Source organism: Antechinus flavipes, chromosome 1 (genome assembly GCF_016432865.1).
Source record: "Antechinus flavipes isolate AdamAnt ecotype Samford, QLD, Australia chromosome 1, AdamAnt_v2, whole genome shotgun sequence".
Taxonomy (NCBI): Eukaryota; Metazoa; Chordata; class Mammalia; order Dasyuromorphia; family Dasyuridae; genus Antechinus; species Antechinus flavipes.
Genome location: NC_067398.1, coordinates 678347259 through 678362885, shown reverse-complemented (window position 1 = coordinate 678362885; position 15627 = coordinate 678347259). Strand labels below are relative to the sequence as shown.

At 46.2% G+C, this 15627-nt stretch overlaps 1 protein-coding gene across 3 annotated transcripts in view; it reads left to right on the top strand.

Annotated features, from left to right (window-relative positions):
- Positions 1 to 15073, top strand: part of TIMM44 (translocase of inner mitochondrial membrane 44) — a 43490-nt gene extending 28417 nt beyond the window's left edge. For all 3 annotated transcript variants that reach the window (XM_051972453.1, XM_051972455.1, XM_051972454.1), the window contains 3 exons: positions 4715 to 4804; positions 7521 to 7631; positions 13997 to 15073. In XM_051972453.1, the coding sequence (XP_051828413.1) occupies positions 4715 to 4804; positions 7521 to 7631; positions 13997 to 14116 (321 nt within the window). In that variant the 3' untranslated portion in view covers positions 14117 to 15073. The remainder of the gene's footprint in view (positions 1 to 4714; positions 4805 to 7520; positions 7632 to 13996) is intronic.
- Positions 15074 to 15627: the final 554 nt, after the last annotated feature.

Below are 15627 nucleotides of genomic sequence, written 5' to 3'. Positions count from 1 at the left end.
GGTTTAATTTATGTACAACAAACTTAAGCCCCATTATGTTCCCAACAGTGGTGGAGGTACAAATTTTAGATAAGATATTACCCTTGCCTTTATGGGATTTAACATGTTACAACCAAAGGAGAAGGTTTTTTTGTTTGTTTTGTTTTGTTTTTGCTGAGGCAGTTGGGATTAAGTAACTTGCCCAGGGTCACACAGTTAGAAAGTGTTAAGTGTCTGAACCAGATTTGAACTCAGGTCCTCCTGACTTCAGGACTGGAGCTCTATCCAATGTGCCACTTAGCTGCCCCCCCAAGGAGAGTTTTAAAACACTGTTATCACATAATTTAATTTCAAGCAAATACACATTTATTAAATACCCACTGTGTACAAAGTACTGTGCTAGATGCTGGAACTACAAAAGAAAACAAAGTAGTCCCTGCCTCTTACTGACTTGTCTTAAGAGAGAAAGACTTTGAATATTGACATGGCGATGAACTTTGTGCCTGAAGACTAGCCCACCATCATAAACTGAGGCTACTCTGGAGACAACCTGCACGCCTACCAGGACACGTGGTGTGTCTGTATGGATGATCTCCTCTGAGCCTTCCTGGATGCTGTGCTGGGTCTGTTCCTTACTCTGGTTGGCTTGGTTGGTCCTTGGACAGAGGATTTCATGGGTCCTGCTTGTTCGGACCCCATGGATCTTATGTCCTGCTAGCACAGCCTCACAAGAAGCTTATGTTCTCTTGGTGGGCATGATGGGTACATGGATAAATACAGAATGTTTTAAGAATTAATATAAAATACTTTCACAAGGGAGAAAGCAGTGCCATCTGAAGGTATCATCAAGTGCCTTACGTAGGAAGCATTACCTTAGCTGAGACTCGAAAGAAGCTAGGAATCGCAGGAGGACCCACACTCCATGGATGGGCAAGATGCTGTGCCAAGGCCCAGAAGGAGAAGGTGACTGCTTGTCATCTCTGTTTAATATCTTGGAGGGGTCGATTGGCCTAAGGCTCAACTCTGAAATCCTATGAGAGCCAGGGTTGTAGAAGGGCAGGAGCAAGGAGGCAGGTTTGATTGCAGTGGAATTTATGTGAGAGGAGTGACATGAAATGGGCTTGGAAAAGTAGGTGAGAGTCAGACTGCGGAAAACTGTAATGTCTCAGGTGTGGTGGGGAACCACCAGGAATGCTGAGTTGAGAGTGACAAGGACAGTTTTGTAACTTTCTGACAATTGTAGAAGGTGGTTTAGGGATAAAGGACCAGAGAGGCAGAGATCAGTTAAGAGGCTGTTTTGGGAGTTTGACCTGGTCAGGAGACAATGAGGATATTAGAGTGGAGTGACCTCAGCAAGATGTGAAGAGGCGGGAAGTCAGGGATGTGACTGAAAAATGGCGGTACACCATTAGGAGGACATGAGTTCTACTTTGGGCAAGTGGAGTATATGCTACTTTGATATCCACGGGCAGAGAGTTAGCAGTGATAATGATGTGACTTTAAGGTCGACATGCAGAGTCAAGGGTCATGGCAGGGCAGATGATCCAGCAAGGAAACTGAGAAGGGCCAACCAATGAATGGGAGGAAAACCAGGAGAGAAGACTCATGGAGAGCAAGGTGTTGGGCAGTGTCCCACGCTGCTGTGACTTTGTGGTTGCCTTGAAGAGGACTTGCAGTGAAGGCAAGTTCCAAGAGAGGCCATGGAGGTAGCAGGTGTAGACAACTATGATGGAGGAGAGACGTGGTCTGGGCACTTAGGGCTAATCCAAGCAAGGATGGTTTTTAAAATGAGAACAGCTCAGCCTGTTCATGATCTGGGGAAAAGGAGCTAGTGTATGTTGCAAAGTGGCAATCCATCTTTTTCTTTCAAGCCTGTAAGGGTGCTCAGTTCTAGTGTTCCTGAATGTTTGGAAGCTAATGGGTCTCTAGTGTTGCTTCCATCAGCAAATACACACAGAGAGACTCGCTGGACACTTCAGCTTCACCTGCTTCCACTTGTCCATCTGGAGCTGGAAGCTCCTCCTCCTTCTCCTCGCACACTCTTCCCCGAACTTCTGGGTCATTCTTGGTGGGTTTCCTCGTACCTCTGACCACTTGTCACCCTGATCTGCTTGACCCTCAGCTTAAACCCCCTGATCCTTCTTGGATGTTCAAGAGATAGCTCCAATCCAGCAATCTAGGGCAGAGCTTATTCTCTTGTCCCCATCTTTCCTCCGTAATCAAGAGCACAGACATCTTGCAATCTCTCAGGGTTGTCGTGGCAATACCCTTTGTCCCTTCAGTCACCTCTCATCTGCACTCAGGTTGTGTGACACAGCCACCTAGGTAGTCTGCCCTCCCCATCATCTGTCCTCCTTGGGGTTGCCCCAGGAACTTTGAGAAAGTACAGGTTTGATCCAGTGTCCCTTGTAGAATGTGAACTCTGGTGGACAGGGACCCCAACACCACAATTGGAACAGAGGTAAGCACCTGAGTGCTGATGAGGAGATGGAAAAGCAGCTAGGCATGGGTGGTCTCTGGATCGGCCACTTAGGAGCCAGGCTTTGCGGGCCCATATGGTGCCTTGCTGTCAAGACACCCTTATTTCCTAAGCAGATAGCCCTGGGGGGAGAGAGGATCTTACAACAGCCAAAGCAGAACCCCATGAAGAAGAGAGCCCCCCGCTCTCCTTAGGTTTCTGTGCCAGGGAGCTGACTTGTGGGTGCCATCACCAGATGCAGCCACCAGAGGGCTTTCCCGGCCTTTCCCTAGCATCCAACCCTTCCTCTGCCTCCAGGCCCCACTTAGAGCCTCTGCTAGGAGTTTTCAGAATATGTCTTCCCTTGCCCCCACATGGCTTGGGATGGTGCTGGGTCCTTTAAGGCCAGCAGGAGTATAAGCTCTGAGAACATTTTCTAAGGAATGTGAAGAGCACCTTTGATCAGACTGGAAATGACTGCAGGCCTGCTGCATCCAGGCCACCACCAGCTACTGAGGCTCCTTGGGAGAGGAGCTTTGTGGCTAAAAGAGAAAGGGAAGTGACCACTCCCGGGACCAGCGTTTGTCGCTGGATAAGCAAGCACCCCCCATCCAGGGCAGACTGAGCCCCCTCTGCCCCTTCGGTGAACATCTGTGTGAAGTTGCTGTAGCTGTGGATTCATCCCCTCATCTCCAGCCTGGCACCACATCTCTTACTCCTCAGACAGCACATTTCATGTGTCCTCAAGACCCTCTCCAAAGCCTGTCTAGCTTCAATTCCCTAACAGGAAAAAGTCCCAGAATAGGACTTGAGCAAAGGCAAGTCAACTCAGGAAAGAAAGATGTGCGGAGTTAAAGGGACAGCCCCCTAGAGGTCCAGACTTCAGCATATCTGGGTGTCAGTTGCAGGGTCTGAGTCTGATGCCTCCTTAGGCCCCTGGTCTGTGAGAGCTGACTCTTTCAGTTAACAACTTAGCTTTAGGTGAAAGCTAATTCTATAGTTGACTCAGAATCCACAAAAGCTCATTTAAGTAGATGCAAAATAATTCCTCTTGGAAAAGTGGATGCTGTTCTTCATCGCTAAGGTGGAAAAGCTTCCTAACAGTGATCCTAGTAACCCACAGTTGTGCAGTTCACTGTGTGCCAGACGGGCCACCAGGGGGTGCCATGATGCAGTCAGCAAGACTGACTAGCTGTAAGGTCCTGGGCCAGTCCCTCACCCCGGGGCCCTCAGTTCTCCTCTGTCACATGATCTGGAGAAACAAATGGCTGCACTCCAGTGTCTGTGCCAAGAAAACCCCAAATGGGTCACCAAGAATTGCAACAACAACAACAATGTGCCAGACACTGCTAAAAGCTTTACAACTCTTAGCTCATGTGATCCTCCCCACAGCCGGGGAGTTCGGGGCTGGCAGAGATGGAGGGGCTTCCTCAGGCACTGTACCATAAAGTATGAGCAGGCGTGAGCCCAGGTGGCCCAACACAGGGAAGGGGAAGCTTAGTGCCTACCTCTTCCCCATCCCAAGATTTGTCACTAGTGATTTCCCTCATTCAGGCTCATTGTCCCCAATTTAGTCCCAGCCTCTCAGAATTTGCTCTTGCCCCCATCCCTGCATCTCGTCCCACTCAACCTTGCTTCTCGGCTGAAGCATTAAGCAGCTTCAAATCTCTTTTGGCTAATTTTGCTCTGTACTCATCTCATAAACAATGGGGGGAAACAGAGGCGGAGATGTCAGACCTTTGAAGCCCTCCTCTGCATGGTGACTAATGCACAGTGCTTTGTGTGAGGCTTGGGGTTGACTGAGATGGCTGCGTACCTTTGCTAATCTGAGAGAGGATGATGACTGAGCCAGTAAAGCTAGTGCTGGGATGGAGGCTGCTGGGGGGAACTTCTGAAAGTAACGTGTGAGGTGAGCCCTTGCTTCTGCTAGGACTGAATTCTAGTTAGATGACAACAAGTAGCATGTTCTTGTTCTGCCTTTCCACAACTGCCATCAGAGCTTGGAGGAGTCTGGGCCTCCCGATGAGGCAACTCTGGGTGCTCTCAGAATGGGAGGCCCACAGTCTTGAGGTTAAGGTGAGGGCAGTGAGGGATCAAGTGGTACCCCATGGAGTCTCCTTGAATTGACTTGGTGTCTCCTGTGTCAGCTGTCACTGGCTTTGCCTCATTACAGTTCTCCCCTCTCCTGCCTCCAGACCCCAACTGAAATACGAGGCCTTCCTCCCAAACTCCATTTTACTGAAGCTTCTGTCTCAATCTGTGTCTCCTTTCTTGCAGACATACAATCAAGTGGCTCATCCCATCCACCAAGCGAAGTCCATGGGCCTGCAGTTCCATTCTAGGATTCTAGACATCAGCAATGTTGATGTAAGTCTCCTATATTTTCTCCTTGCTGTGGAGAAGTCAGACAGACTTCTTAATACTAGAAGGGACCTCTGAGATCTAGGGGATCTTTCACCTGGGATCTGTGAACTTGTTGGGGTTTTTTTTCTTTTTTTAATATTTTGTTAACTGTATTTTTTGCCTTTCTTTGTAGTCCTGTGTATTTTTGCTTTATGCATTTTAGAAATCTTTTGTGAAGCGATCCATAGATTTCACCAGGCTTCCTCAGGGGGCCATGAATTAGAAAAGGGTAAAAAAAGCTGGTCTAGGACAGGTTCCTTATTTTACAGGTGGGTAGGATGAGATCTGGAAGAAGGGCCATGACTTGCCCTAAGTCATAAAAACAAATTCCTGGCCTAGATAGGAGTTCAATTTATTTGTGTCTCTAGGATACAGAGAAATGAGTGGATGTTACACATGGCATACTTGGAACTGATGTAAGGAAAAGTTTCCAACCAATGCCCAGTGTTGAATTAACTGCTTTGGGAAGTAAAAGGTTCTAGACTAGCTTGAAAGGGGAAGTAAGTGATGGAGAAAATTCTTGTTTAGGTGAGAGTTGGATTAAATGCCCTCAGAGGGCATCTTCCCCCCTCTCTCACCCTTTGGCTCCAATTCTGTTGGGTTTTTGATCTGCTCACATTCTTCACCTCCAACTTAGCATGGCCTTGTATGTTTTCAGACTTCAGTAAAGATTACAGCTTCAGGCTCTCTAAGGAGCCCTTAAACTAGCAGATTTGATCTGGGATTGTAAAGAGGAATAGCTTGGCTTTCACAATAAGAGCTGCTAGGTGAGGAGTGTGTGGGCCCATTTCTTATAAGAAGGAAGTATCTAGTGCACTTTTGTGAGATGTTATGGCTCTGCAGGGATCTGATTCCACCTGGCAAACCTAGTGTAGGGGCTAGGGCCCCTTGAGATATTACCTGTTCTTTGCCCACCCAGTATAGTTGTGACTATATGCTACTGGCTTTTTCTGTGATGTGCAGTTATTTAAACCTCTAGATGGGGAAGAAGGGCAGGTAAACAGGATTTATAATCTTAGATTGACAGATGCAGCTCAGGATTCTGCATCCTTTCCCTCTGGCCATATACATCAATTGAACTGAGAGCAATTACACTTGTCCTTTCTCCCTTTTTTGGGTTTGTTACTGGCTGCTAGGAAGAGAATGTTTGAAATGGGGCTGGCAATGGGGAAATTTCTTTCTTGGGTCAGGAACAGGGTAAGCATTGTATCTCCCGTGTATTAATACTGCCACTTGGTGTAAAAGGAAGCACCTCAAAATTGGTCAAGCCAAGTAAGGAAAATCAAGCCTGCTTGTGGCCCCTCCTTAGGTCTTGGCACTATGACCCTAGAGAGAAGCCTTTTCATTTTCTTTCCAAAACGATAGTCACTGAATCACTGGTTACTGAGCCCTAAGCTTTCTTTAGAAACAGGGATCCTTCATCTTTTTTGGTTCCTGAACCACTTTAGTTTGAAGTCTGTGGACCCCTTCTCATAATAGTGTTTTTAAATGCATAATGCATCAAACAAAATTATAAATAAAAACAATTCTGTTTCTAATATTTTTTCCAATTTTTAAAAAGAGTCTAAGTCCTGGGCCAAGAGCACCTGTTCTAAAAGGAATCATGTTCTTGGCCTCTGACTGGCAGATGAAGTTCAGCCCCAGTAGCTCTGTAGAATTTTTTTTTTTAATTTCTGAAGTTAATAGGTCCTACATATGTTTGCCTTAAACCAAATTCAAGCCTTGGGCATCCATTGCCCTGAACCTCTAAGTACTGGTTCAGGTTTAAGATCACAGTGCCCAGAGGAGGGGAGTGCCTTAGGGCACCAGCTTCTGACTGCTTCCAGGGCATGGAGTCTGCCAGCTGAGTATTGAAAACTGGCTCAACTTTAGTAACCCCATCTTCTTGGAACATAACAGAAAATTCAGTTGTTCTCATTAGCCTTTAAATGCAGAAATCAAAAATACTTGTTCAGTCTCTCAAAAAATCCAGTTTCATGAATGGTGATTGGAAAGGCCTGGCAGTCACTGATCATGGGGCCAGCAGCAGGAAAATGAGAGGTGGGCCTGGGGAGGAGAACAGCCTGGGAAGCCCAGCAACCTCTCTTATGCCTCGAGGGGATGGCAGAGTCACTCACAGTAGGCTTGCCCTCCCTGCACTCCTGGGTGTGTGATCTATGCTTGGGGCTGTGTCCTTTCCCTGTCAGCCAAGACAGAGAGCTTGTGCTGGCTGCTTCAGAGCTCAGACTGAGGATCAAGGCAGGGGTTGTGGATGCCAGGAAGGAATTTGCTGAGAGAGGTGTTCTGACACTTAAGATAAGAAAGATTAATGGGGAGGGCTTTGCAGAACAAAACCTGCTGAGCCACCAGGGGTGATGTAGTGTTTTTGTAAGTTGCCACTATGAAATATGTAAGTCCCTGGGAGAGATGATCATGGCAGCATTACTGAAAGCTTTCTGGTGGTGAGGGTAGTACAGTTTGCTTTTGTGGCAGAGGCTGGTCAACAAGGAACAGGTTATTTGATCTTTTAACAAAGATGCTATCTTGATTTGCATGTAACTGAACAAGAAACATAAGGGGGGGTTTCAGCTGTCTCATTATCCCACTGCAACTCCTTTCATGACAGCAGGGATAGACCCTACTCATCACTAAAAAAGCTCTTGGTTTTTGTGTTTTTCACTGTGGTTTGCCTTCACTGCAGTTGGCGATGGGAAAGATGATGGAGCAGGGACCGGTACTAATCATCACATTCCAGGCACAGCTGGTGATGGTGATCAGGAACCCCCATGGAGAAGTGGTAGAAGGAGACCCGGTAAGTGAAGGCATAGAAAGAATGTCAGGTCTGAAAAGGACTCACAGTATTGTTCATATGAAGAAATTGATGCCCACAGAGCCAGTTTATGAGCCAAACTAGTAGGCCCTAGGTCTCCTGACTTCCCAAACCACCACCTTCTTTACCCCATCTGATGAATCTGTATGGACTATATTTCTCTCCCAGTACCCAAACCTGACCCTGATACAACTGCTTGGCAGTAGCCTCTATGGTTTCAAATTGAATCAGCAGGTCTTCATGGATAGTTGATTGGATGTGTCAGTGGTAGTCAGGGAAGACTGGCTGTTCTGTGGCTGCTGCTTCTTGGTCTCTTCCTTGGTGTAGTGCAACTGAGCTAGGTATCAAAAGGATAAACATTATTTTCGTGTGATCTCTTGGGACAGATGTTCTATTCTCTCATTAAGTACCCCCCCCTTTTTTTAAGTTTTTTATTTTTCCAAGTAACTGCAAAGTTAGTTTTCAGCATTTCACTTTTGCAAACAAATCCTAGTTTTCCAGATTTTTCACTCTTCGTCTCCATCCCTCTTCCAAGACAGCAAGCAATCTGATATAAGTTAAATACGTGCATTTCTTCTAAACAGGCTGCTCAAGAAAAATCTGATTAAAGTGAGGGGAGAGGACAAGCCAACAACCACCAAAAAAAAAAAGGTGTAAATACTATTCAACACCCCTTTATTGAGGCCTCCCAGTAGGTTCTGTCCTGACTTTAGTGAGCAGGGGAGCTCCTTCCAGTGTTTGGAAGCTTCTCTCCATCAGCTGCCCCATGAAGTACACAAAGGAAATCTTAATAATCTGTGAAGGAGGAGTCAGCTAGTCGTCTCTCTGCTCCTGTTTGGACGATACCTCACTTTTCCACCATCGACACTGGTTATGTTTTTCTGCCTTTCAGAGAAGATACATCATCAATAATGTCTGACTATGTTTAATGACTTGAGTGCTCCTCGAAAATTGCCCCAAAACTCCTGTAGTGTGGTTGGAGCTCCCCTCTTATTTGATGACCTTTGGAAATTGTTCCTTTTTACCTTGGAGAATCATATGAGGTTCCTTCTAGGTTTTTCATCTTTGGGGAAATGATCTAATTGCTTTTATTAGAGGACTTTTGTTTTTGTCTAGGACTGTAGGAAATAGGATTTGAGAGATAAGGACAATTCAGGAAGGTGGTTTTGAGCACTCCAGCTTGGGCTTCACAGAAGCCCTTATAAGCATCTTGGTTTTCATCTAACTTAGACCTTAGTGACTTGGGGATTGGATTTTCTACTTATGGTTGGCTTTTAGCTTCACTGGGGCCTTTTAGGGTCCCATTCCTCTCCCTTGCTTATCCTCCTTTCATCCCTAACTGTATACTTGAGTTGCTGATTTAGACCTAATCCCAAGATACAGAAGCATGACATGACATGTTATTTCAGGGTTAGGGAGATGAGTAGCTTCTTTTGAGTTCAGGACCATCCTCCAGTTCCAGTCCATACTGTCTTGCTCTCACAGCAAGTCAGGTCTTGGACCTAAGCCTGGAGCTGTCTCTCCCAAGGCCTTCCTTGCCTTCTGTAATACAGTCGTCCTTTAGCTCAATACTGGCATCTGATGATCTCTGCCCACATATAACCTAGTGTCGGGCTCCATCAGCATCCTTCATCCCTTGACCTCTTGTTTCATGATGTTCATTCTCAGTGAAATTGAAATGGAATTGTTTGGTCCAAGAGTTAATAGGTTAGATGAGTGCAGAGTTTTTAAGGTTCAGGCCTTAGAGAATTCTAAAAGGACATGAGGCCTCTATCCTGCATAAAGTATTCTCTTTTCCTGAACTCCATGTATCTCTTTCATTTCTCAATGGGCTATGATATGGGGACCCATCCCTTCATGAGGAACTCAGCCAGGCCATTGCCAGCCACAGACCATATGCAGTGTGCTTGAGGCCACACAGATTTCCTTAGTCACTGGGGGCATTGGCCCAGAGCAGCAAGCATGTTCTAGGCCATTTGCCCAATTCTGTAGAAAGGTAACGTTTACTAACTATAGCAAACTGAAATACACCCCCTGGAAACTGTAAAATTGTAGAGCTAGGGATTTTAGAACGTTTTACAAAAGGCAAAACTGAGCCTGATAGAATGGTGCAGAAACTCATTAGTGAAGCCAGGGTTCATGGTCCCTGCCATTGTCAGATCTGTTGAAGAAGTACCCGCTCCCTCCAGCTGCAGCAGAGGGGAATAGAGAAGGAACTGGAGGTGACAGGACAGGGAGCAAGGCAAAGTGAGGCAAAGACAAAATGCAATTGGGGATGACAAAATGGCTTAGAGGGTGCCAAGTCCAGTGAGGAAACTGAGCCCAGAGAGATTGTGACTTCTCAAGAGTCACAAAAGTTGCAGTGTGGTTGCTTGCCTCTGTTTCATGAGCAGTGAAGGTCTCTGTTCTGGAGGGCACCTGCCGATTGGTGACTGTGCCCCCTTGCCCCACATTTGCATCAGGACAGCTGGATCCCCTTCCCCTCTCTGCTCCTCTAGTCATTTGACCTCTCTCCTCAGCAATAGCTCTTATTCAGGAACTTGGCACATTTCCCAGGGGACATCAGAGTGAGTTTGGCAGCTACTTTGCCTTTTTTTTTCCCTTTTTTTCCATCAATACATTTGGTCTCAACACAACAGATACTTCCCAACAAATGATGGGCTTGTCCTTCAGCCCCCTGAAAGCACATTTCCTGAAAACAGTTTAGCAAAAGTGTCCAATAGAATGATAGAAACTAATGGTATATGTCATGTTCTGGTTTTTTTGGTTTACAAAAGGGCTGCTTTTGTGCTTCAGCTTTGATGGTCTAATGTTTGCATTGTTAACTGTGCTATAGTCAAATTTATTGACTTTTCTTTTTCTTTATTTTGTAATCTTTGTCTCTGTCTTTTGGCTTTGTTTTTACTTTGTTAGTGCTCACATTCACCTTCCCAATTTTTCTGCATTCTTCCTATTCATTCTTTATAATGCATTACATTCATATATCACATATTTGTACTTCCTTACTCTTAGTGATCACATAGCGGCCTCCTTTGAAAATAGTTGGGCTTGTTGAGCTTTGATGTCAATTACTTCCTTGGGAAATAAACTGAACCCTGAAATCTCTAAGAGAAAGGCTACAAATAATTGCCTAACTTTTCTTGATAACTTCAAATTGATTTCCTGAACAATTAGACCAGTACTTATATTTCAGAGTTGTTTTAATTTGCATCTCTCCGATTATTATTAATATTGAAGTTTTCCAGTGAGTGTATTTCTTCTTTTGAAAATTTTTACATACTTTCATCACTTTTCTATGGCTCTCACTCTCATAAATGTGTCAATTATTTATGAATTTGGGGTAGCAAAAATTTACCAAATATTTGATGAAAAATTTCTGGCCGCTCCAGCTCTTGATATATTTCTCATTTGCTTCAGGCAGACTTATGAGGAAGTAGGAGGGAGAGATTATTATCGCATTTAAAAGATAAAGAAATCCAGACTGACATCCTTGCCTAAAATGTGAACTTGCCCACATAGACTGAGTCAGGATTAGAACCCAAGCATTTTGATTGCCACTTCTGTGGCCTTTGTATTACAGTGTACCCACATTTGTTAATAATGATATGATAATAATAATTAGCATTTAATTTGAACTTTTAAATATGCAAAATACTATACAAATGCAATTTAATCTTCACATAATCCTGTGGGGTGAATACTATTATTCACATTTTTTTTTTGGGGGGGGGGGGGCAGGTTAAGTGATGTGTCCAAAGTATTAGAGTAATGTCTGAGGCAGGATTTAGACTCGAGTTTTCCTGACTCTGCATCCACTGATGCATTCATTGGCCCCTTAGAAGTCTTCTGACACTGCTGTATTTTCTGAGGGCTTGGAATGTCCAGTAGTCAAGGCTGGTGTTGCTCTTGGGGACAGCCTTAAGTGGGGAAGGCAGTGTGAGGTCATTCTAGGAGAGAGACTATGTTAGGATGGTTCCACTGTGGTCTGACACCTGCAGAGAGCAGAGGGAAGAGGAGGGCCTGCCCTCTGAGAAGTGCTTGGAAGATGTGAGGAAACGGGAATTGGTGTCCTGGAAGCCAGGCCAGATGAAAGATGGGCAAGGCCATGAGGCTGGAGATGGAGCAGCTCCAAGGGGTGTCCCTCTTGTGGTTGCCACCCAGATCCACGCATGGAGCAACGGCCTGTGTACCTTCTAGCCCCATGCTGAGTCTGATGCCACAGCTGTGCCATCCCTCAGGCTTGAGTGTCCGATCCCGGGGAGTGCCCATCTGGGCCACGGCTCCTTTGGCCTCCTTCAGTATCCTGAACTTCAGTGCTTGAAGGATTGACCCGAAATTCAGTTCACTTCAGCAAGTGTTAATCCAGGTGCACAGGATAGAAAGACAAAACAGGAAACAGTCTCTGCAAACAAACACAGACTGCAGACAGGGGTTAAAGTGAAGGGAAGGGTCAGGAGAGTCTTAGCTGAGGGGGGCAGCTTTTTTCAAGGCATGGGGATGGTATACACATGGAGTGTCCGGGGGCCTCAAGGAGGCCGTGTGGCTGGAATGCTAAGCTCATAAGAGGGGGATGTAATAAGAAGCCAGCAGCTTTAAATACCTGAAAGGACCAAGCATAATTGGGTTGGATGCTGCAGGATCCATTCTCACTGCCACCTTTGGCCATGTCACTGGTAGAACTCCCAGTTTCTCAGTTGTCCTGGTGGGGCACATGACCTCAGAGGCCATCTGGGTTTCTTCTTGGAAGTCCATTTGCTGGCTGACCACGCTCTGAGGAATGTTCTAGGACATAGAATAGAAAAAGGGATATACTATTTAGCCTCCTAATCCCCAGTTTCTTCATTTGTAAAATGAAGGCTTTGGACTATGTGGCATCTGAGCAGACTCATGAATTCACTAGGATTTGAAAGGCAAAACTTAAATGAAGTACAATAAATCTCCAAGAGCTTCACATTAAGAGCACAAGAATGCCCTCTGGCTTTAGTTGTGTGGGCAGCCTTGGGGTCTAGCTCTGGTAGCAGAAGTGAAAGCTGGTCTGGGGGGAGTTCTCTGGCTTGGTTTTGCAATGACCCAGACATTTTCTCTAGTCCCTTATGAACTGTAGGTGATGAAGTTAGGTTCAACTGTTGCTCTCTCACTGCCCCTCTGAAGCTGGTAGGAGAGCTTGCTTGGTTTTTCTTAAATACATAAAGCCAACATTTGGAGCCCTGATTCTCTTTTGATAAGTTGGATGTCCCCCAGATGTCCTTTCAGCTTTTCATAGGCATTCATTAATTTGTCAAAATGAAGAAGTTGGATTAGATGGTGTCTAAAACTCCTTTCTACCTTGGTTCTGATTACTTCTAAGTTGGGGGAAATTAGTCTTAGCTTCTCTTCATGGAGTTCATTCAACCTGTCCCTAACTTAAATGATTTGTAGAGGTTTAGAATATTGAGGTTTTAGATTCTCCTTTCTGGGCTCCATCTGTCATGAAGCAGGCTTTCCTTCCCCTTTGCTGGATCATGTCCTGTTGGTAGACAGATGTAGCTTTTATAAGCTGGGTGCCCATTGTGTTTGCAGGCCTTTGGGGTTTGTTGTTCTCAGGAACAATTGCAGAACCTGGTTACTCTGAGCTCAGTGCACTGCCAGTATACATTGGATCATTTTCGCCCAATTTTGCCCACACTAACGCTCACATATTACCCTTGCCCCCACTCACACAACTTGGCAAAATCTTGCACTTTATTCTCCTCAGGGTGCTCCTTCATTAGTTGCGAGGTTGGTAGCCTCTGCACCCCGATGATACTGCTTCCATTCACCCCAGGAGGGATGGTTTCCCCAGGTTACATCAAGGTTTATTTGAAGGAAGTGGGCATAATTAAGAGAAGCAGTAACTTTATAAGGGAGAACAGTCACTCTTTAAGTATTTGAAGGATTGTCCTGTGAAGACGTAGGATGAGTTTATCACTGGAGGGGGAAACTAAATGACCAGTTGTTGAGAATGTTGTAGAATATATACCATCAGAGTGCTTAATTAAATCTCAGGGAGGAGGGAGAGAGAATTTGAAACTTGGATTTTTTTTAAAATGTTGGGGGGGATATTTTTAGAAAAGAGAATGTGGTAGAGAGGATTGCTACTATGTGACAAGTTGGACTCTGAGAATTTTTTTCACTTGCCAACATCTGTCCCAACAGTTCTCCAAGTCTTTGCAACTATAGAATTTGCACTAGTCTACTCTAACAGGCCGGTTCTTTTCACAGTACCTGCCACTTGGATATGAAACTGTGGACCTCCCCAGAACATCAGGTGCTTAGTTCAGGGCACATCCTTCCTTCCTGGGATCTGAGTGTGCTTTCTTTTCCTCCAGGATAAAGTATTGCGTATGCTGTACGTTTGGGCCCTGTGTAGAGACCAGACTGAGCTGAACCCCTATGCAGCCTGGAGGCTGCTGGACATCTCTGCCTCAAGCACAGAGCAGATTCTCTGAAGACAAATGTTGGGGACCTGCTGGACTGTGCTCTATTGTTCTCCCAGCAAGGGCCCCACCGCTGTCAGAAGCTTCAGGATGCAAGATCATTTGGCTCCTGCAGGGCACTTTGTGACCCTTCGCTTTCCAGGAGCCAGTGTGAAATGAGGGGAGGGAGGGTGCTGAGTGAGATAAGGACATGAAAAATTTCCCTTCGGGGAATACAGTTGGCTAGGGGAGGGCTGGTGTTGGGGACATGGTAGCTATGAGCAGAGGCACTCATGGGACCCCAAGTTTATAAGGTTAAGATTGTCACAGAAGATCACCCCTCTTTTCCCCCCAAGAAGCTTAAGGCCTGATGCGCCATTCTCTCCCTCTTCCTTGCATTGGGCCCAATAGATGGATCCAGAGCATCTCTGCCTTGGCCTTCTCCCCCTAGCCTCCTCTCTCCCTCCCAGCAACAAGCTGGGTTAGTACTGGGTTAGTGCTTGGTTAGTGCTGAGAAAAGCCAAATTTAGGTGCCAAAAGTCCTGCAGAGGCCATGGGGCTGAGCAGAAAGCTAAAGTGAACTGAGGTCCCTGAGCACAGCTTGCTTGAGCAGCGGGCAGGGTGGGAGGGGAGAGTAAAGCACAAGACCTTGTGAGGAGGGAGCGGGGAGCAGCTGCAGCTCGCCTTTGGCGGGCGTAGAGGGGAAGAGGATTAGAAAGGAAAGACTTAGCACCCCACTACCTGCACACAACTTCCCTGGGACCTGGCAGCCTGTCTTGGAGGGGCCTTGAGGGACAGAGCCTGGTGCTGGCTTCTCTCCTCCTGCCTCTTCTCTGGTAGGAGGGCTGCACTTCCTCCAGGTGCCTCCATCTCTGGCATCAGATCAGCCAAGTCATTCTAGAGCCTTCTTAAAAATAAAACCTGAATGTCTTTCATTTCTGTACATATTGCCTGAAGATTTGACAATAAAATACTAAAATGAATAGCAAATGTGGTTGCTGATTTTACTTAAGCTGTCGCGCCCACAATCTAGGGGCCAAGAGGGAAAGGGAGGGGAGGGGTGGAGTGTGTTGGACAAACGGTTTGTTGCTCAGACTTCCTAGGGCTTGAAGGCAGTCGTGAGGCAGCAGCTGGAGGCTGGGGACTGTCTAGTTCCTTACAACAGAGCCAGCTCCTTGCTGGGAACAGAGGAATGGGGTCAGTGGGCCAGGCCACAGCGAGACTGCCAGACTGGCTCAGGCAACCTTGAGGAGGAAGATTGTCCCTGGATGGGATGGCCTGAGCCCCGAGGGTAGGGAGCCAGATTAGGCTGCAAGTCACTGGCCTGTACCCAGGGGCAGAAGGCCTTTAGCTCCAAACCCTTCCTGGAGCTCCTTTTTACTCAGGGCCATAGGATTCTGCTCCTGGATATGAAGAAGCCCCAGGATGAGTCGGATCCAGAAGGGGAAGGCCACAGAGGGGCTCACCCTTCGCAGAGAAAAGTATTTTCCTATATATAAACCTGCCAGCCAAGCCAGTGTGCTTCTTTCCCCAGAGAAGGGGAT